Source organism: Enhydra lutris, unplaced genomic scaffold (genome assembly GCF_002288905.1).
Source record: "Enhydra lutris kenyoni isolate GAN:26980312 unplaced genomic scaffold, ASM228890v2 scaffoldscaffold50, whole genome shotgun sequence".
In the NCBI taxonomy this organism is placed as follows: Eukaryota; Metazoa; Chordata; class Mammalia; order Carnivora; family Mustelidae; genus Enhydra; species Enhydra lutris.
Window position 1 is genome coordinate 16,618,192 of NW_019154134.1, and position 23,528 is coordinate 16,641,719.

Here is a 23,528-nt window from a genome sequence, read left to right on the forward strand (position 1 = left end):
TGGCTCTGTGGGTTAAAGCCTCTGCCTTCAGCTCAGGTCATGATCCCAGGGTCCTGGGATCAAGCCCCACATTGGGCTCTCTGCTCCGTGGGGAGCCTGCTTCCTCCTCTCTCTCTGCCTTGCCTCTCTGCCTACTTGTGATCTCTGTCAAATAAATAAAATCTTTAAAAAAAAAAATAAAAAAATAAAGGCACATTGTTTAAAGTTTGTAAACTTCACAGTAATCTAAAATTCGCCGGAACATGAACTTTCAGGTCATGGTAAAAGGACTGTCACATACGTGGCTTCTGGGATTGGAGTTTTGTTTTTTTTTTTTCCTAATTAAAAATAATAGGATTCACTGTAAAAAAGAATACACACACACACACACACACACACACACACACACACACACACGTATGTATGTATGTATGTATAAAGGAATAAAATCAACCATAATTCCACACTTACAGATGGCCATGAAAAATAATTTGTTTAGTTCACTTTTGTATTCATATACTTTCATGTATATTATAAGCAAGTTATATCCTAACTGCTCCATTTTGTTTTTTAAACACATTTCAGGAGCGTTTCCCATTATGTATACTTTACAAACGTGGTCTTGGTTTCCTATGGCTACTGCAACAAATTATGACAAGATGTATGGTTTCAAACAACATGTATTTATTCTCCTAGAGTTCTAATGGCCAGAAGTCTGAAATCAGTCTTACTGGGCTAAAATCAAGGTGTCTGCAGGGCTGAGCTCCCTCCAGAAACAGTAAGGTAGAATATGTTTTCTTGACTTTCCCAGCTTCTTTCATGAGCTGAATTCTGCGCATTCCTTTCATTCCTTCGTCCATCATCAAAGCCAGCAACCTAGCATCTTGCTTGTGCCACTGTGCCTTCTTCTACAGTTGAATCTCCCTCTGTGTCCCTCTTATAAAGACACTACATTTAGGGCCCACCTTCATAATTTAGGAAAATCTCTCCATCTCAAGACCCTTAATTTAATCACATCTTCAAAATTCCTATTGACATATTAGGTAACATATTCACAGGCTCCAGGGATTAGAATCTGGATATCACTGGAATCTACTATTCTTATTGGTTTCATAGTATTTTATTTTATGGCTCTTTTGGTTTTTATTAGCATTTGCCCTAATAGAGTTACATTTGTTAACATGTTGTATCATTAGTTTTTGTCACCCATACTGTGCTTTTATAAGGAATTCTGAGATTAATTTCCATATGCATAAATGTTTGTGTATACAGTTGGTTGTATTTGTGTAAGTTCCAAGATGTCAGTTATGGTTAAAATGTCTATTTGTATGTGTGTATTATATGTATACATATGTAGCAGACATGTACATTTATGTGTGTGTGTGTCTGTGTATAGGTGATATATGTGTCGGGTGTGTGTGTGTGCGTACATGTATGTATGTTTTCATTCTCCAGATAGCTTTCCCAATAGTTAATAGAGAGAACTTATGTTCTCATGCTCTCACCACCACTGATGGTCTTTTTTTTTTCAACTTTGCCACTTAAACAGGTAAAAATATTTAATTGATGCTTTGACTGCATTTCTACAAGAATAGTTAGACTGAACACTTTTCATTCTAAACATTTATTTATTCTGTGGATTAATGTTTCTTTAAAAATCTTTGTTGGGGGGGGCGCCTGGGTGGCTCAGTAGGTTAAAGACTCTGCCTTCGGCTTGGGTCATGATCTCAAGGTCCTGGGAAGGAGCCCCACATGCATCCAGCTCTCTGCTCGGCGGGGAGTCTGCTTCCTCCTCTCTCTCTGTCTGCCTCTCTGCCTACTTGTGATCTCTGTCTGTCAAATAAATAAAATCTTTTTAAAAAATAATAAAAATCTTTGTTGGTAATGAAAATGACCTAACTTACTAGAGGCTTGCCTGAGAACTCCTTATCTAAAATATTTTGTGTCTTCCCTAAAATAACAGTCTCTGATTTGTGGAATAATGTAAATCAACTTGCCTAATCGACTAAAATTCTTACTATTAGCAGAAGCACATTGTTTCTACCTCAGTCTATATATACTCCCTATGTGGTACTTTGATGGAAACCTTACCTCTTATTTTAGTGGCACAATTTTCCATAACTTTAGATGTCTGACCTGGAAAAATATTCAAGAAAAGGAGAACTGATAAATTAACTTTAATCTTACATTACAGACAGGTCTTAGTGTCGGCTACCAAAGGGCTAAATATAACTACCCTGACCCACTTAAACCAAATTGACACTTGTGATAATTGCACTGTAATTCATGCTCAGGAACCGCAGAAGAAATGATGAACCTTAGACCCAGGCTTCTGGATCAAGAAACTCCATGTCCTTGAAGTTAATTCCAGATTGAGAGACTAATGCAATGATTACAATCTGGAGGTCACTGTTACAAGCAAAAAACAGTTAGTATTTCATATAAACTAATTATATGTATATATATGTGTACATACATAAAACTATTTATGCGCAGTCTCTATTTTCTGAGATTTTGAAATCTGAGACAATAGACCTGCCTAATAGCTACAGCAGTGGAGTCATGAAATTTAGGAGGACTAGATCAAAAAAAGCTTTTTAAAACATGTACAAACTGAGTCTCCAAAATATCAGGATTCTATACCTGACTTTGCTATCGAGTATCATTTTAACCCTGAGCAAATCTTTTTTCCTTTTCTCCCTTCTCTCAACATTCATACAAATGGTTGTATTGAGGATTGAAAGATGAAGGGGATAGAGCCCTTCCCTTAAGGGGCTCTTATTCTGATGGGGATTGATCTGCAAACAGATTTTGATTTTGATACAGTGGGAGAACATTTTCCCTATAGAAGCTGTCAGGAGCAGAGGCCAGTAGAGGGATACTCAACAGTAGGGATAGGGAACCTCAAAGGAAGGCTGCCTAGAACAAGTGGCAAGAAGTTTGGTGTTAAAGACAAGAGTTAGCCTTCCCATTTGTCAAATGAGGTGTTTGATCTCCAAGCCATGTTCTCTGCTCCCAAATTGGGTTGCTTAGCTCTGTTAGGGCTACGACTCTGTGTCACTTATTGGCGGATCTTGCAGACAGCTGGTTTAGAATGGAGTGACACAGTCATCTCTGGTTCCCTGTCATCTCCTGTAGGATGACCCTTGCAGCAGCCCCATAAGGGTGATAGACCTTTTCTGTCCTTCCTGTCACAGGGGGTAGAGCTCTGTCAGCCTGACTGTGCAGCTTCTCCCAGGACCTTCGCTTGCTGGTAAGGCAGAGGGCAGAGAGCTAGGGTGACGTGCTTGCAAACAGTGATCGTGCAACCGAACCTGGTCCTGTATGCTGGACTGTCATCACGCATGTTCTCCTCCACTTTTCTGTCCTACCCATCAAGGAGTCACCAGTGTGAGGGTTAAGTACTCCATGGTCTATATTCATCTGTTCTCTCCTCTTGGTTTTTTTTTTAAAGTTACTGGTTATTTGCTACATTTCTGAGCCAATGATTCTCCTAGAGTCCAAGAAGTACCTGAGGACAATGTTATGTTCTCTTCCCATTCTAGTTAGTCTCCACCCTGCCCTTTGCTCTCTTGGGTCTTATCCTTCAGCCAGCCCTTGGGATCACGCAGTTTTCTGCTCAACCTGTTAAGAAATAGTAATCATTTTAATTGTGTTTCTGTTGTTTTATCTCCTCACTCTGTAAATGTGAATCTACCTTGTGATATTGTTTAATATTTTTTCATATTCCAAGGATGATGTAACCTCCTTATTATCCATCTCCTTTTATTGGGCATTCACATTTATCCCTACATGATAATTTTCATTTATCTCTTTTATCTTCTTTCATAGTTTAGTAATGTGAGCAAAAAAAAAAAGTTTAATAACACTAGTAGAGTTTTCTTTCAACCTACTCCACTTTGATGCAACTTTCTTCACATCTCTAGCTCAGCCTTTAAGCTTTATTTCTTTTTTTTTTTTTAAGATTTTATTTATTAGACAGAGAGATCACAAGTAGGCAGAGAGGCAGGCAGAGAGAGAGAGGGGAGGAAGCAGGCTCCCTGTGAAGCAGAGAGCCTGACGCGGGGCTCGATCCCAGGACCCTGGGATCATGACCTGAGCCAAAGGCAGAGGATTTAACCCACTGAGCCACCCAGGCGCCCCTAAGCTTTATTTCTTAATATGTGCCATGATTACAAGGATGGCTTATTGAGGTCAGACAGTTTGCTGCTCACACTTCTGCCCTTCAATTCACAAGGCAGCATTTAGAAGGTGAACAAGGCAGACCTATACATATGGACAGTGTTAGGGAAATAGTCACTTCAAGGTGCTCTAAAAACGGGGTTGGATGAAAATCAGAGTTAGTTTATAGCACAATCCCCAGAGGAGGCCAAGATTAGGTAGAATATATTGGGAACTCGGTATCAACACCACTTTTCCTGGTGTCGTCTCATTGGAATTGGCCTTATAGCCAGAGTGTCAATGCAGGGAGCTGACGGATTCCCGGGCTGCACACCTGCGTTAGAAAGCTTAGTCTCCCACAGTGTTGAAGTTCAAGGAAGGCTCTGGGGATTATTATCTGCTGTTCTGTGGAGGGTGGGAGGGAACCCTATTGAGTGGGCATGGGGCAGAGGGTACCAAGTGGATGGGAGAATTCAAGTAAGTGAAAAGAACATGGGGCTTCTTTGTATATAGGAGGGAGGTGAACAATGAAGAATTTGACGCATTCTTAACTACTCATTTCATTCTAAGCCAGCATTTCAGTATCGTGAGAAGCTTATTTTTCTTTGTCATTTACCTTTCTTATAAAAACAATGGCTCATAATATCATCTGATTAAATGAGTGAGCATTCTGGATCACAAAGCTTGTCCATTACTGTGTAGGCTCAGTTATTGTGCAATAAGTAGAAAATCTTGAATATCTGTATATTGACTTAGACCAGTTATAGTCTTAAGAATTTCCATTAATTTCAATTTCCTCTTAGTTTAGTAGCCAGTTTCACTGTACTTGCAACCAAACTATAGTTGTAGCCCGTATAATTATTCCTCTGTAGGAAAATGTCAGTAGTTCTGACAATTTTAATTCTTGTGTTTGCTAACTGCATTAGCTTCTGAATCATAGGTTCCCAAATCAAGTCAAACAGGTTAGAAGACAAGTTACACTTGAGTGTCACACCTACTCTTATCTTAAATGAATGTGGGAATGTATCAGCCACTTTCACTGTGTTAAGTAGTTCATTTCTGGCTCCTCATTACTTTACCTATTTTTATTTTTTCATTTTGGATACAACCCCAATTTTCCCAAGCCACCTAAGTGCAAAACACATGTTTAAGTATACGTAGTTTAAAAAAAATGTGTTTTTACCCATCCCTTTGAAAATCTGCAGGATGGATTACCCAGAATGTACAGAGTAGCGGCTGTAATGACATCTGCTCACAGACCAGAATATTTATCATTCAATCAAAAGAAGAAAAAATGTTTTATGTACTCATTTACCCATTTTAGTTATCATTGTTAATGGGTATTGCCCAAATAAAAGGGCTTTTCTAGAAGAAATAGAATATAGGATTTGGGAGCTACAGAGTCATTAGTTCTTGGAACCATCCAGAACTTGAATTCTGTGAACTGCATCTCCTTCAAGTTACCTCTACTCAGACACTTTTATAGGACATCCTCTCTTGGCCTATCAGCCCTTTTCATCTTTGGATCCGAAGACTCTTCCACATAATAGTTATTTCAGTATTCAAAGACCACTGTCAAGCTTCCCAAATTTTCTCTTTCTGCACTTGGAACACAGTTTCTTCACCATGTGATGTAGATAGCCACACTTTCATGTCTCCTTTCACCATCCTGATGGTTCTTCTCTGGGCAGTCTCTACTATGTAATTTTCCTTCTTAAACTCGAGTACCTATTAACTCAGCACACAAAATTCCCTGGGCTTACCTTTGGGGATGCAGGTAGTGAGTGGGATCCAAAGAGGGTTTCTCTTAGTTTTGGTTGTGACGTGAGGAATTATAGGACTTCTGTTTTCAGTTACAGAGTGTAGGTAAAAATTAGTCAATGGGAGAAATTCTTTAGAACTTAAAAGTATGTTCACGGGATTCATAAGGAGTTAAGATTCTTTGACAAGTCAGTTGACCTGCTAATACCGATAATTTTAGGGCATTTTGAGGGAAGCCCAAGCATCTGAAGCATCTCCATTCAAAAAGTATTTACTAACTGCTTATATAAATCGGGAACTGTCAGATCTTGGAAACAGAGAAATCAGTAAAACATGACCACAGCCTTGAGGAACTCACAGGCTAGTAGGGAAGACAGCAGTAAACAGTTTGTTTACACCTCAGTGGAGGCATATTCTGGCCACCATGAAAGTAGAGGACATGGTGTGCGGTGTCCTCTGCTCTATTCCTACACCCCTCAGCATTGCATTCTTTTAACTTCTGTGTACTGCTGACATTATGTGCAGTGTGTTCTCAACACTGCTTATAGGGGCTTATATATGTCATCTCACTTATGTATGTTGATCTCTTAAAAGTTGGTCCTATCATGTGGCCCCCCCCCCAATGGGGGAAATGGACAGAGATTAAGTGACTTATCTTAATTCATAGTTAACTATTGGATCCAGAATTCAGACCCAAGTTTTTTGCTCTTCACCAATGCTCTGCGCTCCCTTTCTCTGAGGGAGGCTTTATTTAAGGCAGTAGTAGTTCTCAGCCAGGGGGTGATTTTGCCCCCTAAGAAATACTTGGCAATGTCTGTAGACATTTTTGATTGTCGCAACTGGCATCTAGTGGGTAGAGGTAGGCGTGCTGCTAAAGGTCCTCCGATGTACAAGACAACCCCCAGAACAAAGAATTATGCACCCTCACATGTCCAAGGAATGAGGTTGACAAACAGTGCTGGAACATGGGTAGTACTGTCTTTCTGTCAGCCTTTAAAAAATACCCTTTTAAGAACTTAAAAACTTTAAAAAAGGAGGGGGAGGAGAAGAAATGGCTTAGTATGGAACAAAACATACAAAAGCAAGTTCCTAAGTGTCTGGTGAAGTATATTTTGTCACTTGTTAAATTGAGGAAAAATTGCTGCTTTTGTCTATCTTAGTAGATACCAAGGATCCAAGGAGGCTCAGTGAGAATTTCAGGAGGTAATGTGTAATATGGATTTGTAAAATAATGATTATCAAAAATTCCTAGAGCCCTTGGGGTGAAAATATTTCAGGAGTCATAAGAGATAGAGAGGATCCCAAAGTACACTTCTGTTCTTTGTTTACCCCCGCCCTTTGTCAGCTGATCTCCCCCCCCTCATATTTCTGTAAGCAAGTTTCCAGTATTTAGTAGGTGAACTAAACCATTTTTTATGAGATTTTTTTTATTAAAGTCTTGTGAAATTTAGTAGCTCTCACCCTGTTATGCCAGATTTAAGGCAGCTAATTTAAATTCTAATTTTTTTTTCCTTCATAGACTTTCACACAAGCATTTGTCAGTTTGGGAAGTTATTTGAATTCCATGCCTTTCTTCAAGATGAACGACAGAAACATGGATTCAACCTTGCCTTTCATTCCCTCAAGTCTGAACACACGTGGAAGGGAAATAATCGAGCATTTGTTAAATAAATGCCAAGTAGTGTCTTCGCAGATAGTAGCTCACCATTCCCTGGCGGTGTCTGCAGTCCACGAAGCCAAACAGGTGTGCCTGTCGTAATTCATCAAATGAATGTAAACTCATAAATATAGTTGACTGAGGTTTTGGGTGAGTGTGGCATCCCATCGGCGTGCTTTTCCTGCAAACGGCGTCCGGGTGAAGAGTAATTACTCACTTCCTAGGAGTGTTTACATGGTGATCCATTCTGCCGTGAATCACAGACCAGCCTTCAGGTGTGCGCCACGCTCGCCTCACCGGTTGCTGGCGGCTGCTGGATTTATTTGGGGGGGAATGATCCATCTCGGGCCGCGAGCTGGGGGCGGGGGCGCGGCGCGTGGGGGCAGAGGATGCTGGGGTCCGGGCTGCTCCGGGGCTCGCACACGGGAGCCCCCCCACCACCGCCAGCCCCCTTTCCCATGAGGCCCCGCTCCCGGGGGAGTGTCTGCGGGTGGGGAGCCTCCTCCCCTCCGCAACCAGCGCCTGGCCGCCGGGCTGCACAAAGGTGTCCTGTTCTAGTCCGCCTATAGGCCAGTTTTCTAAAAGTGCTTGTAAGTTTCCTTTTTTTTTTTTCCTTTTGCAAAGGGGGAGAAGAGGCGCTTTTTGTATTTCAGTTCTTCTCCTTGTATGTAGATACCAAAAGGAAACTCGGCACTGGGCATGTTCGGATGTTGAATGGTTTGCTGATAAGCAACAGCCTCCCGGAACCAGAGACTTAAAATAGTCATCCCGCCCCCCCCCACGTCACCCCCCCGCAGGAGCTGCAAATGGTATCTGCCAAACAGATGACAAAGTACCTTGGACTGAATCACACACAGACAGCATTTTGTGCAGAACGCACGGCCCAACTCTTGTAATTACTGTTTATAGCTGCCCAGGGCTGGCCAGGAGAGGGCAAACCCAGGAGGAAATAAGTTTCCTGAACCTGGGAGAAATGGCTGTGCGTTAATTAAAGGCTAGGACGGGTACTTTTCAGACGGGCTCCATGTTCTTGAGATCACAGTTCACAGCACGTTTCCTCTGGAGGGAGCGAGTAGATAATTGGGATATTTTTCTTCTTTTTTTCGTCTTTTATTTTATTTTATTTTTCCGTTTTACCGCCCCCTCCCTGGTTTGGCCTTATGGCCTTGAACCCGCAGTGAATTGAAGAGAGAAAGAAATGGATATGTCTGACCCCAATTTTTGGACTGTGCTCTCAAACTTTACTTTGCCTCATTTGAGGAGTGGGAACAGGCTTCGGCGAACACAAAGGTAAAAAACAACAACGCGGCGATACTTTGCCTGGAGAGGGAACATGTTGGCTTTGGCGGCAGCCACGCTGCCCAAAGCCCCTTAGCAGCTGGGGTTTTGTTTCCTGGGCGACAGTTCGAAAAGTTTCTACCCTGCCAGGGGGCCCCTGTTTCAGGTGTTCTATCTGTCATCCTCGCGGATTTCCTGCGGAATCCTACTTGCTGGTGCTTCTCCAGTTGTTCTTTTGAAATGTGGGTGAGAAGGGCGTGAGTACTGAGCGGAGGGGGGAGTAAAAGGGAGGAGGAGAGATACTTTGTCTCTGATCTGATCAGATCCATCCCTTTCCCTCACTCAGGCACTGGAGGCTTCTGCTTCCCTTTGTAGAGCCTTTCAGATGTTCCTTCCTATTAAATATTTGACCTTTATAAGATGCAGATGTGCAATGCAAAGATAGCTCCAGTTAGCCTGTTTCGTATTGTCTGCTTAAAAGAGACAGGTCTGCATAACTTTGCCTTTTTTTTTTTTAACTGGTTTGCTGACATTTATTCCTAATACAGGCTGGCCTTTTCATTTTGTTAACGTATTTGACAGAATAGGTGGAGGACAAGAGAATTTTAAAATCTGGTTGAAGCTGGTGGCAGAAGTGAAAGGCAGTTCAGAGTTAGCTGTTGACACTCAGATTGAGAGAATAGGATTTTGAAGGGGAGTGTTTCTCTTCTCTCCCCATTGTGTCCAGCACAGAAAGGTTGCATTATGGTGGTTTTAGAGGGGCCTGCCTTCTGAGTTGCCTAACTCTAGGTTCTTCGTTTTTCTTTGCAACTTGACTCTCGTGTCCCCGTGAGCACGTTTAAGAGCAATGGTGGCTCACATAAACAGGATACTGCCTATCAGATTGGGAGCTTCATAATCTCTGTGCTCCAGTGTTGAAAGAACACCAGAAAATGGTGTATTCTCTTTGTTATGCCCATAACTTTGTGGAGCAGGAATGCAGATACCTCATACTTCGGAAAACTCAGTAAATTTTCCTTCCGAAACTTCCCTTGGTGTTTCATAGATTTGAGCAGCATCCCGGAATATTCTGATGTGCCCTATTTGTAGGCGCACATGCAAATATACACCTATAACACACACACACACACCTCTGTCTGATCCTGAGTATACTTTAAAGTCACACTTACCTTTAATACAACTTGAACAACGTTGGTCCCATGAAACCATGTTAGAGTTTCGATTTAAGTAAGGTTAACTAGGCTTTTCTTGTTCTGCTCTGTATGTTTAGAGACCTGATGTTTTGGTGTTGGTCATTTTTATTCAAGATGTGTCATCCATGCCCGACCAGCAAAATAAATGCAACTAATTAGCAAAAGAGATAATGCTATCTATGAATAAGAGCACAAGTTTCGTGGCAGTACATTCTATAACTTCTTGCCTTTCAAGTTTGTCAGGGGCCCCTAAATATTTGAGTCATTGTAGTCCTTGCTATGATGAGGTCTCTACTCCCAGTTGAGGCCACTTTGCAAAGAGATCGGCCTGCTCTGGCGTTACACCTGTGTTTCTCCAAAGAAAGGCTTGGAGCCTTTCTTTGCCCTGTCTACCTGTTGATAATATTACTGAGAGAATTCTCAGGCTAGTCTGACCCTGACTTTCCAACCCAGGGCATTCCAATCCAGAACACTGCAATTCAGACCACTCACACTGGCAGAGAGCCCGAGTCCTAAGTTCCTTCTTAAGAACTGAAGTAACTTAGGCTCTTCCCAGCAAAGTGGAAGAGTGTAGGAGGCCTTTCCCCATTCCCCAAGCCATGGACCCGGTTTTTTTCCAGTTCAGTGAAACAGAAAAGGGGGCGGGTTTTCTTCGCTCCCTTCTGTTAGTGGAGGTTGCCCCAGCCTTTGTGACTGGGGATTTCCAGGATTCTTAGAGTTTGGAGATAGGTTTCCTGAAGATCATCTCTATGCACATCTACTTATTATTGGTCTCATAGAACCAGCACTGCTTTATATTTATTATGGAGATCTGGAAACTTGAAGGACAACTGTCTTCCTGTCCAGGGCGGTGTATGTAGCTGTTGCATTCTCTTATTATACAGGGATCAATTCCGGCTCTGTGTCCTTCCCTGAGGGCGTGTAGCATATGCTTACAGTGAGACTCTTCCCATTCTGTGACCTGCCTTCACTGCTCTAAATGCTGTCTCCTCCTCCAACTGCCACTTTTAACCCCATTCTGCACCTGGCTGATCAAGTTCCCTAAGGCTCTCCTTTCAAAAGGACCTTGCCATCCTCAAGTTGTCCTTTTGCCAGTCTCATTGTGACTGTACCCAGTGTCCAGGTGAGGACATCTATCCTGCACCCTCAGGTGCGTGAGCCCTAGCCCTGGGAATATCTCTCCTGCCCAAGCCCAGCTTCTTCTCTGCATACTTGCTGACTTTGTCCATCAGATCATTCATTTTCCTTTTTTTTTTTTCCCTAGCCACTTGTTCTGATTCACATTGTAATTTAGAGGACTTCATCTTAACCTTTTCTTTAATATCAGCTTCTTGCATCCTTCAAAGAGTAAATCCTGCCTTGAGCATGTGAATGAACATCTCAGAGCTTTTTGGGGTAGGATATGTGTACCATTTAGACAAAAAGGAGAGATGGAAGGGTTTCACATTCTTCCCTTAAGTCTATATTATGGTAGACATTTTCATCATGGAAGCCCTTTTGGTTGGTTCCATTGCATTTGCCTTGCCGGTTCAGCATGGTACTGGTTTGTTGCCTTGCTCTGTTACAGGAAAACTTTGAAAGTTTCTTTTCCAACTGGGCCCTCGTGGGCCTATACCTTTTAACTCTCTGGGTTCTTAGAGAGACAATCTGATCATAGAGACCTAATCTCAGGCCTAGACTTTTACACAGTATTGAACTGATGACAATCCTTGTTCTGTATCCCAAAGGCAATTTACTGTTCCCTTCATTGTTTTTTGTCTTAACTGTGGTAGACAACAGGTTGGCTGGAGGCACACTGACTTGGTCCGATGTTTTGCTGGAAAACTTACACATTCCATTGGAAGCAGTTTATTTATTTATTTTTTTAATCATATATTCTTTATTTAAAGGGAAATTTTCTTCTTTTAATTTTAGGAAAACATCTATAAATACTCTATAAAGTCTTAAACCTTTCAAAATATCCTTTCTCTTGCCTTGCTGTCATTTAAATTTCATGAATGAGTTTAAGTGACACAGTCTTAAAGCTTATACTTTTAGGGAATATTTGCATGGAAGAAAACCTCATATGTTCTTTCAAGTAATTATTAACAAATCAAATCCAGCAATGAATGAAAACAGACATCATGACCAGTTTATCCCAGGTATGCAAAGATGGTTCAGCACTAGAAAATCAATCAATATAATCTGTCACAGAAATAAGCTAAGTAAGGGGCGCCTGGGTGGCTCAGTGGGTTAAGCCGCTGCCTTCTGCTCAGGTCATGATCTCAGGGTCCTGGGATCGAGCCCCGCATCGGGCTCTCTGCTCAGCAAGGAGCCTGCTTCCTCCTCTTTCTCTGCCTGCCTCTCTGCCTGCTTGTGATCTCTGTCTGTCAAATAAATAAATAAAATCTTAAAAAAAAAAAAAAAAGAAAGAAGCTAAGTAAGGATTATCACATGATCAGATTAGTATATGGGGCAAAAGTACTCCACAGGATCCAGTACTCACTCATGACAAAAACTCTCAGAACACCAAGCACAGAGGGGAATTTCATCAACTCAATGAAAGATATCTACAGAAAACCTTCAGCTAACAGAATCCTTAATACAGTCGTCCCCCACCAATCTCTGATTTCACTTTCTGCAGTCCCCGTTATCTGTGGTCAGCCACAGTCCAGAAGCCGATGATAGTGGCCTGAGACCACGTCACAGTGCCTACGTCATTCACCGCGCTGCATCTCATCACACACACATTTTATCTCACATCATCACAAGAGGCAGAGAGAGGCCATATTCACCTAACTGCTTTATAGTATGTTGTTATAATCTATTTTATTAATAGTTAATGTTAATCTCTTACTGTGCCCAATTTATGAATTACATTTTATCATCCATATCTATGTATAGGAAAAAACATAGTGTATATATAGGGCTCAATACTGTCTGCAGGTTTAGGCATCTACTGGGGGTTTGAAGCATGTCATCTGTGAATAAGGTGAACTACCAAAGTGAGAAACTTGGAGCTTTCCTTGCTTAGATCAGGTAGAAGGCAGAGATGTCCCATCTCATCACTCCTCTTGAACAGGAAACAGATTTTTTGTTTTGTTTTGTTTTGTTTTGTTGTTGTTGTTTGTTTTTTATACCTGGCTTTGTCTCTTCTGCCCCTCTATTATTTCCGCAAGGTCGACTGAGTAGAGCCATTCACCTGCTGCTTTGGGAGACAGAAATCCTGGGCTGCTGTATGTTACCCCTGAGCTTTATAACATTTTTCTCCCTTTGGATTAAAAACTTTGTGGGGGGAGGGAAGACGATCAAGCTTCTCTTCTTTTTTTAAGCTTCTTTATTACTTACATCACCTATGTAAGGAAGGGACTACTGTTGGTCTATAAATATCGCTGCTCGGTTTTGAGGTGCAACTTTAGTGTTGCCAAAACACAGTTTAGAGATTCTAGAAGATGTTTGGTTTTTAACCTTATTGGTCAGAAATCTGTCATACTTTCATTGAGTGTACGTGACAATATCCAAATCTCAGTGACAACTAAATCAAGCATCATTATCCACGCCGGTGAGCAGCTTGTGACTCGGTTCACCAGTTGGAGCAAGTTTCCTAATGTGTTTTGCCTGGAACCCATGGGATAAAAGTCGGTTTGGGGGTTTTGTGTGTGTGTGTGTGTGTGTGTGTGTGTGTGTGTGTGTTTCTGAATTCCTGTTACTCAGCGGTTGCCCTGAATAACAGGGACACTCAGGGACCTTAAACTCACTGCTGCAGTGGTCAGAATGTATCAAATCTTTAGGTATACTGCATCCTCTTTTCAAAAACATCTGTAGTGTTGCGTGAGTTTTTGTTTTGCTCATGAATGCGTGTCTTTTAAAAAGAATGGAGAATACACTTGTCTCTTGTCCTGACAGGTTGGGTACTGTGGCATTTGTACTCACCCCTCCTGTGGAAAGTCCAATTAAATCACATTTATTGAGCATCTGTTGTGAGCCTGAGCACTGTGGCCCAGAGGTGAGTCATAGGATTGCCCTCAGTGAAGACATGGGAATGAATCACTGCAAACCAGGGCAATAGAGACGTATTTGTAAGGTACCTGTAAGCTTTAGGAGTGGTCACTGGGTAGGCCAGACTTTGGTCTCAAGGAGCCAAAAGACCACGTAGAAAAGGCAAGACCTCAGGGAGGTTTGAAAGGATAGTTTGGTATTTATCAGACAGAAGGACAGGGCCTCCCAAAGGGCAAAAGAAATGGTGTGTACAAAGCCATAGTGACCCTAACAGCAGAGTTCAAGGGATTACACATAGCTCAGTGTTGCTGGAGCATAAAAAACTCAAAGCATAACCCAGTATTGCTGATGCAGGAAGTTTGAAGAGGCAGTATAATATACCACGATGGTGAAGAGGATTGACCTAAAGCCAGTTGCCCTGGGTTTGAGTGAGATCGGGGAAGTTTGTTGGACTTCAGTTGCTCCATCTATAAAAAGGGACAAGTAAATTACTTACAGGATTGTTACAAAGAGTAAAATATGTTCATATGTGTAAAACACCTAACGCAACAACGAGCACATAAAAACTCTGTAAATCATAAGTATCCGCGCTATTTCTATCGTTATAACGAGGGGATGGGTAGTGGGCGATGAGGCCAAGGATGAGAGCTGAGGCCCTTGATATTTGTGGGCGCTTCTTGGTGTTTACCCAAAGGGAGAAGGCATGTCTGGCTGTGCTGGGGCTTTTAGGTCTGGGAGGGAAGGGGGATACCTGGAAACCAATTAATACATTATTGCAGGAGCCTGTCTAAAGGGTTTTGCAAGTCTGACCAAGGAATATGGTAAGACTGTGGCTTTGAAAGACCCTGAGGATATAAAGGTGATCAAAGTTGATGAGCCATTGGCTCTGAGACACAAGGAAACATTCCCCAGTGGCCCCGGGGATTTTGACCTGGGGGACCAGGGAGATGAATGAGCTCCTGTACGTGCAAGAGTGGGGGAAGGGAAGACAGAACTTGTACTCATTCCTTTGATCCCCAGAAGCCCAGTTAATCTACGTTTGTTGAGCATCTGATGTAGACTGAATACCGTGGAGCCTTCATTCCTTCACTCAGCCAAGATTCATAGCACCAATATCCCAAGCTGGGCAAGGGCTCTAATGATGAACAGGACAGAGTGTTTGGGCCTTGCAAATAAACAAGCATCTAAATAAGTCAGTTGCCCAGTGGTGGTCAGTGTTCCAAAGGCTATAAGCAGGTGTTGAGAAGAAAGTCACAGTATAGGGGGCTACTTCAGATAATGTGGTGAGCGAGTATCATTGAACAGGAGACCTAAAAGATGGTAAAGAGCCATCAGTGGGGAGTACTTGGGGTAGGCACCTGGGAAGGGCAAAGTCTCAGAGGCAGGAAGGAAAAGAGCCCCCAGGCAGGCTGTTGGATGTGAGAGTTCAGGGCCCCAGAGAGGCTGGACCAGAAATAATAAGTTTGAGCATCATCATTAGGACCATAGGAGAAGTAGGTTAGGTTCATCTGTGGGAGAACTAAGGAGGCCCCATTTAAGGAGTGGGCCGAGATACAGGCAGGCACAGCCAGGAGGCCTGGAAGAGAGTCTGGTAAAAAGGAAGCCACGCAGTGTTCTCAGAGAGATTCCCAAGAGGAGTCCGGGCAGCACTGACACTCCAGGATGACAGGGAAGGCAGGGATGACCTCAGCGTGAACAGTAGTGGGGGCCGTGGGATAGTAGGAGCAAGGGTGGGGGTGAGGCCGAGGAGCCGGGCACCAGCCCTGACGTGAGGAATGGCAGACCATGGGTGGTAACCACTCTCTGTGGGGAGCTGACTACAGCTCAGTGACAGTGACTACGTCATTGTGTCCCAGCTCCTGCACATTCACAGCTGGGCTGTCAGCTCTCCTCCCTGAATCATATCCCCTTACTCACTGTTGCTCACTTTATTGTCTGCCTCATCGCCCAAACAGGCAATGACAGTTTCAAACTTTTCACCACCCGCCTGGAAGCTCAGGCTTTGTCCATAGCCTTCAGAGTCTCTCTTTCTAAGAGCTCTGGAAGAGCTCTGGTTCAGAATCCTGGCTCTGAGGGCATCTGGACACTTGCCCCCTCCCCTGACCACGAGCCCTTTCTCCCGAGTTTGAGCCCTGCCTCTCCCAGCCTGTTCCGCAGGAGGCTGGAAGCTAGCTCACTGGCTGGCCTCCTCTCAGACTCTCCATGCCTGACCTGCAGGCCAGGCCCCTCCCCGAGTCTCTGTACCCATTTCCTCCCACTCCGTGCTCTGCCCAGGCCTGTTTCCTACCTGCTTCCTTTCATCCCTCTCCTTTCTTCCAGCTCCAGACTGTGTTTTCTGCAGGCAGGACAGGTCTGCCTGTCACTGCAGGACTCACCCTTCAGTCCTCCTCTCATGGTTAGCTCTAGCTAACCATTGGTACTTTTCCGTGAAACCCTCACTCCCGGGTCCCCCTCCCCCCAGCCTAGTAAAGGGGTACTCTGAGGGAAGAGGAGAAAGCTGAGACCCAGGCCAGGAACTTCCAACAGGTGTCTCAGTGCTGTCTGGGCAGAGCCTGGCCACCCTAGACCAGAGCAGCACGTTCTTACAGACTTCTTGTGTATCCTGTAGCCTGTTAAAGCTTCCCAGGGACAGAGGACATGAATAGGAACACACACACACGGTGACAATGTTGTTTTTATTCCTTAGTGTGAAGCTTTCCATAAGAGATTATAAACTGTTTGGCTCCTGGAATAGGTAGGTCTCCCAAGGGTTAAGAGGGAGGGAGAAAGGAGAGAGAAGGAAGAAACGAAAAGGGAGTGTGTGTGTGAGAAACTGCAAAAGGGGGATTTTAGAAGAAGTTCTTTAAAAATAAACCGTTAGAATGTGGAGCCAGCTCCATGGCCAGGCGTGGGCTATCCATTACCAGAACTTGTCAACACCGGGAAGAGAGAGAGAGTGTGTGTGTGTGTGTCACTAAGTTCACAGTGACAGGGTAGAACATTATATGTTTTATGGCTTTTCTTGCTTCTCTTTACACGTAGATCCAGTTATCAGAAGCCCAGGTTGTATCTTTAAAACAAAAGCCCAGGTTGTATCTTTAAAACAAGAGGATCATAAGCCTCAAGACAGAGACCATCTGCTTCCTGGGCTGAAACCTGAAAGATGTTGGAGTTAAGGAATCACTCGAGTCCCTGTGTGGAAATGGGTCATAGAGGAGAAAACTGGGAGTAGGCCTCCTTCTAAATAATTTGGGAGACGGTTCCTAATGGAAATAGTCTGGTTTCTCAAGGAGATTTCGACTGGAAGCCCTGAACTGCCCCCCGCTTCACCCCCATACACACCCATCTCTTGTGTGAGAAAGCATGCGCGAACTCTTAATCTGAGCTGTCTTTACTACATGTAACCTAGTCATTTGGGAGTGACGTCATGGTAACTGAGTAATCCCTTTGAAAGTTAAGTGGTAGAGTCAAGATATTAAAATGGTCCTGGGGCTACCTGGATGAAAGTGGGCTCAGGGTGTGTACAATTCCATTTATTAGAGGCACAGTCTCTATCAGTGGAAGTCTTGATTCTAAAGTAGCAAATTTGGTTTTTGTGATACTTGGGATCTCTAAATAGACATTTCCGTGGTCATTAACACTTGCCATTCTAATTCTTTATTTTCTTTTCCTCTGTCTTGGTAATTAGGAAGTTCCCATGTGAGCTTGGTTGTAAATTCTGAAAATGTTGACCTTAAATCTTATTAATAGTATGAGAGGATCTGTAGGAGGGTTTAGCTACACTAATCGCCATTGGACATGCTTATTAGGGAAGGTAATGATACCAGTATCAGCCTGAAACATCATACTGCTGTGTTGTTTCGTTTTGTTTTTTTTTTAAAGGCCTGAGCAGAGAACTTAGGCTTTGATCAGCATTTGAAGGTAAAACAGACTGGTAAGGAGAAGGGGCAGTCATTCATGCTTCTCTCTTAAGCTTCACGTTGCTCGGGTTGTTACAGAACCCTGGGACTTTGTACATTCCACTGACTTTGTGATCTTAGATTAATGCATGGCTCAGATTGGGTTATAGTCTGGGATCTCTTAGGAAACTGTAATTGCAGAGAAACATACAGGCAAAAATCCAGGTCTTGGCATGTGGTCACCCAACTGCCATTTGTGTTCCGAACTCCTCAAGTATGCTTTTGCTCTTCCAAGGTAAGAACCAGCTCCACTTCCCTGGAAACTTTCTAACATGACGTGGCAGTTCAAATTCCAGATCTTTTTGGGAGATAATGTATTAGGTTGTGAGTGAATCACCTGGGTGGAGGAATGGGGAGCTGATGACACTTGCTGAGGGCTCCTAGGATCATAGAATCAGAAGAAAATTGATGGGTTCACCAGGCTCATTTTGCCTTATGAGTATTTGTTGAAGCTGTCTTTGTTTTGCTTTATTCTAATTTTAAACATTACAGTGCATGTTGATATCTCAGGACCCTGACTTTGACCTTACTGTGTTTCTCTCTTGAGTCACTTAGAATATCGTCTAGCCACTGCCAGAATTCTTAGCTATAAATTAGAAGAAAATCACTGAACCCATAGCTTGCATAAAAATCACCTGTGTCCTTTTAACATTCATACCTTTTAAAATACTATATGTGGGGATCTTTAAATTGGAAATCATAATTATTAAATGTTTTACTTTTACAGATATATGGAGGGTTTAAGAGAAAAGAGTGTATTTGGCATGGGAAATCTGCCTGCTGAATAAAGCAGTCTAGGAAATATGGTAAATGAAACCTTTGTTACTGTAAAACAATAGCCTTTAAGTGACTATTATGTAATGTTATTTCTTACATCTGATTTGGAATGGCTTGTTGATCTTGAAACTTGAGATAAAATTCCTGTAAAAATACTACTTTCATTTAGCTAATCTCAAGACTTCGGATACAAAATCAAAGCCTTTTCCAAGTAGATTACCTCGGTTGGACATGGGGCCCTAGAGCTTTTGAAGCCATGTCAGATAGATTTTTTTTCCCCAGGTAAGGATTAATTTTATCCACTTGGTATTCTCCATTTGAGTACCCATCCAAATAAACACAAATTATGTGCTAATCAAAAAAATAGTTCATTGTAAAATTAGCCTGTGCTTGCTCAACCACTCCAAAGGGCACACAGGTGGCAAAACAGCTGATAGGCACACTCACCTAACTTGGCAGTTTGAATGGTTGATGATGAATTTGCATTTTCCATAAATGATGCATTTTTAAGCAAAGAAAGTTTTAAATCTTAGATCTCAAATGGCCATAGTGGCTAATAGTGGAACAGGGAGAGTATGGGATTGTTCAGGGGTGTTTTAGGTCATAGTTCTTTTTATGGATTCTGCAAAATGAACTTCTGTGCTTAAAATTATAATTTTCTTGTGTGTTTTAGGATTTGGTATTTGGGGTTAGATGTCTGGACCCAGAGAGTTAGTAAGGGATAAAACTTGTCATTATTTTTACTCTGTGACCTATAAAATTTGTATGTAGTGATCTTTTTCAGTAGTTGTTTTCTCCCTGATCGATTTCAGATGAGTTAGCTTTGCATATCTAAGATTTTTAAAGTGAGAAATTAATAGTGGTTTGTATAAGCCTTCTTAACATAAGAATCCAGGCTCAAGGGGCACCTGGGTGGCTCAGTGGGTTAAAGCCTCTGCCTTATGCTTGGGTTGTGGTCCTGGGGTCCTGGGATGAGCCCCACATTAGACTCTGCTTGGCAGGGAGCCTGCCCCCCTGCCCCGCCTGCCTCTCTGCCTACTTGTGATCTCTCTCTGTCAAATAAATAAATAAAATCTTAAAAAAAAAAAAAATCCAGGCTCAAGAGTTCTGCTGTCTTCAGACCAGACTTAGAGCCTGGTCATTTTGATGTCATTTTATCAGCATCATCATTGCCAAGATGCCTTCTAGGTAGGTAGGTGAGTTTTCTTGAAATTATGATTGATGACCTATCATTTGTTGGCTTCTTGAAAGAAGTTTTTTAAATAATAGAAGTTGTGGTTTGTCTACCTTATGAGAATTGACCTTCAAATTAGTCTACCTCCTCACACCAGACCAAGGGTGATTTGAGAGTCAAAAGGTACAGACAGTTGAGCTGTTTAGATATTAATATGATGCAACTTTTTGATACCATTTCTAGGAAATACATTCCGTGGAATGGGTCCGAGTTTAAAATCCATGAGGAAAAGGATTCTGACTCTTGGCACTAATAAGCATATTCAAAAATGTTGTATTCAAGCCAGAGTAAATATATATGCCCTTTACACTTTCTTTCAGTTAGCAGAAGTCACCTCCAAACACTTATTTTGGCATTAAGGAAGCTCGTCATGACCTATTGTTCCAGAAAGATTATAGTTCTCATTTTAAGCCAGTTCTCTGGTTCCCGTGTGAGTGGCATGCCCAGCCCAGAGCCGAAGAAACAAGCTTGGCTTTTCAGACCTTCCATTCTTTTAGGTGTGTCCCGCAGGCAGTGGCTTGTAGCTGTTTCTTCAGCCACTTAACAGGTTTGATTTCAAATCTATTTAATAAGAAACTAACATGTTTGGAGGGGATTCATGGCCCAACATTTATGGACTTTGTTGGGAAGTTCCAGGTGTGTATATATCTTGAATTCTATGTTAAGGCATATTAGACTCAAATGATGTTGCTTTTGTTTTGCTTGTTTTGTGTTAGCCTTCTAGTCATAGACTGAGTTCCTTAGGGTGTCTTAGGGGCTGGATTGGGACGGGATGGCCCCAGGTACTCCAGGCCATGCCGCTCCTCTTTCAGTTTACCTTAACAGCACTAAAGAGGAGTCAAATGATTATAAACTGGACCTAAAAACAGAGCAACCAGAGGCTTAGACCTGGGGGATTAACCTCTGAGCGTGGGATGTTGTTTTCATTTAAAAATACTTGGAGGGGTTATTTATGAGTTACACATCTCTGTGTGATCCTTTTCTTGCTTTGCGGCTTGCGAATAACCTGAAATCACCTTCGGAATCCTGATAAGCCAATAACTCAGTTTGTCGACATTTGACTTCTGTGCACGGGAGGCTGGGGGTTCGTCACATTGCCTCATTTACTTATTTATATACAGATATTTATTGAGTAGCTTTTCTGTGATCAGGGCCGTGGTTATCACCTGGGAAACAATGATGTGTATGGCATGATCCTTTTCTAGTGGGGTTAGAAAGCCATATAGCCAGGTTAATTACAGTAACGTGTAATGACCGGTAGGAGATAGACCAACATCAGGAAAAGAAGAGGGAGAGGCAGCATATTTGTTGAGGCAGTTGGGTATATGTTGTCTCAGTTAATCTGATCTATAGTATCCATCATACAGATGAAACAGTTGAGGCTTAAAGGGATTAGTTAACTGTACCCAAATCTCAACAGTACTAAGAGGGAAATCTAGATAGAAACTTAACTGTACTATCCTGTCTCCAACAGACATACAGCTCTCAAAATATTCTAATTATATTCTTATTATTACAAATAAGATTTTAGGTTTTATAGTACAGAAGCCTCCTGGCAATCTGAGGCTATGTGTGGAATGAGCCCTGATAATTTTGATCTTTGCTATAGAAATGCAACCTGCTGTCTGAGCGAAGAGAGTGAAAAATAGAAGGAGGTTTTACTTTGTTTTAAAATGCTACCTGCTGATTCTCTCTCCCAGTAATGGGAATTGTATATGTATTCTCCTGTAATTTCCTCATCTTAAAGTATCAGAGTTTATAATGGTATTTGAGTGGGCGTGTGCTTTTAAAATTGAGGTTTCAATTATGGTACAGCTCTGAACAGGCCTTTTGAATGAATAACACTTCTCTGCACCCCATGCCTACTTTTCTGAGATTTCACTCTCTATATTATAAAGTCCTTCCATTCACATGAATGGATGTATTATGGGGACATATCTCAGAATCACTGATCTTGTAATAATGCATATAGGTTCATTTCATAGAAGGACAAAAGGTCTTACGTCCTAAATGAGAGTACCGTATGAATGCCCAAAAAAAAAAAAAAAAAAAAAAATCTGTTGAGATTTTAGGGATAAATTTCCTATAGGCTTCTTAATTAAAAAAAAAAATACAATAATTCCTTTTAACTATGCTAATGCTGTCTTTTTTATTTTTTGTTTTTATTTTAAAGATTTTGTTTATTTTTGTGAGAGAGAGAGAGCAGAATCAGGGAAGGGGCAGAGGGAGAAGCAGACTCCCCGATGACCAGGGAGCCCAATGCTGGGCTTACGGGACTCGCAGGGCTGGATCCCAAGACCCCGGGATCATGATCTGAGCCAAAGGCAGAGGCTTAATGACTGAGCCACCCAGACGCCCCTAACTACCTTTTTTTCCCCTTTTTTTAAAAGATTTTATTTATTATTTATTTGACAGACAGAGATCACAAGTAGGCAGAGAGGCAGGCAGAGGGGGGGGGGGGAGGCATGCTCCCTGCTGAACAGAGAGCCCAATGATTCGGGGATCTATCCTAGGACCTTGGGATCATGACCTGGGCCAAAGGCAGAGGTGCCCAGGTGCCCCAGCTAACTACCTTTTTTAAGAAAAGGAGATGAGTTGGTGGCATTCACTTAAATACATCTTTCCCTTGGGAAAGCCACTGTATTTAAAGAACTAAGAAGTGACTGCTTTGTTATCCATACCACAATTGTAAAGGAATAAAGTGTGAGTAATCTGTAACATGCAGAAGGCACAAATACTGTATCCAGAATTCTCTAAACCACAGAATCCTTCACTGGCCATCTTGTGGTTCTCAGTGGTACAGTATGTGAGCTGTTTTTGAGGAATGGCTTCCCTTTCCTGAGGACAGAATGGAAGAAGTAGCCCCTTCAGGTGCTTTTTCAAATGTTCCAGATGCTTTTCTTCATGGCCACTAACCCAGGCCCAAGCCTTCTTCAGATTCCCACTGATATCAAGTTTACCAGTTGTATTCACTTGTTCTAGAAAAATCAACTCCTGGGAGATAGGGGTGTTTTGTTTTGTTTTAATAAGGTTTATTGAGATAGAATTTACAGATAAATTTACAGATAAAATCATTCCTTTTAGGTTTGCAGCTCCACGAATTTTGACAAATAGTCATGTAACTACCACCATGATTGCTAGCCCCTCAGAAAGTTTTTGGTGTTTTTTAATTGTTTGACAACGCTAATATAGGATTAGAGTAAGATGTTTTGTTTTCCTGTCCCCATCCTCCCCTTTTTAAAAAATTAGTTTCCATATGTAATTAAGCCTGCACTTGTTTTTTTTTCCCCTAATATCCTTCTTCTGTGCCAGGATGCCATCCAGGACACCATGTTACCTTGTGTAATCCTTTCTAGAAATCATTTTCATGAGGAAGATGATTAACACATAGTTTGAATACTTGGTTGGTAGTATCCAGGAGGTACCAGGAAAACTCATCATGAGATACTTAAAAGAAAAGCATAAACTACCTCATTCGTGTGGTGTATTATTAATATGTAATAGCTCCTTTGAGCCAGCATAGGGGAAGAAGTTCTAAGAAACCAGATTAACTATTTCCTGCTACTTAGACT

At 42.1% G+C, this 23,528-nt stretch overlaps 1 protein-coding gene across 4 annotated transcripts in view; it reads left to right on the forward strand.

Moving 5' to 3' along the window:
* Positions 1–23,528, forward strand: part of LOC111156870 (microtubule associated serine/threonine kinase family member 4) — a 555,459-nt gene that overhangs the window by 375,898 nt on the left and 156,033 nt on the right. For 2 of the 4 annotated variants that reach the window (XM_022517985.1, XM_022517986.1), the window contains exon 1: positions 8,668–8,848. The exons of the other annotated variants lie outside the window; for them this stretch is intronic. In XM_022517985.1, the coding sequence (XP_022373693.1) occupies positions 8,757–8,848 (92 nt within the window). In that variant the 5' untranslated portion in view covers positions 8,668–8,756. Of the gene's footprint in view, positions 1–8,667; positions 8,849–23,528 lie in introns of those variants that run through there. 4 annotated transcript variants of the gene reach the window in all.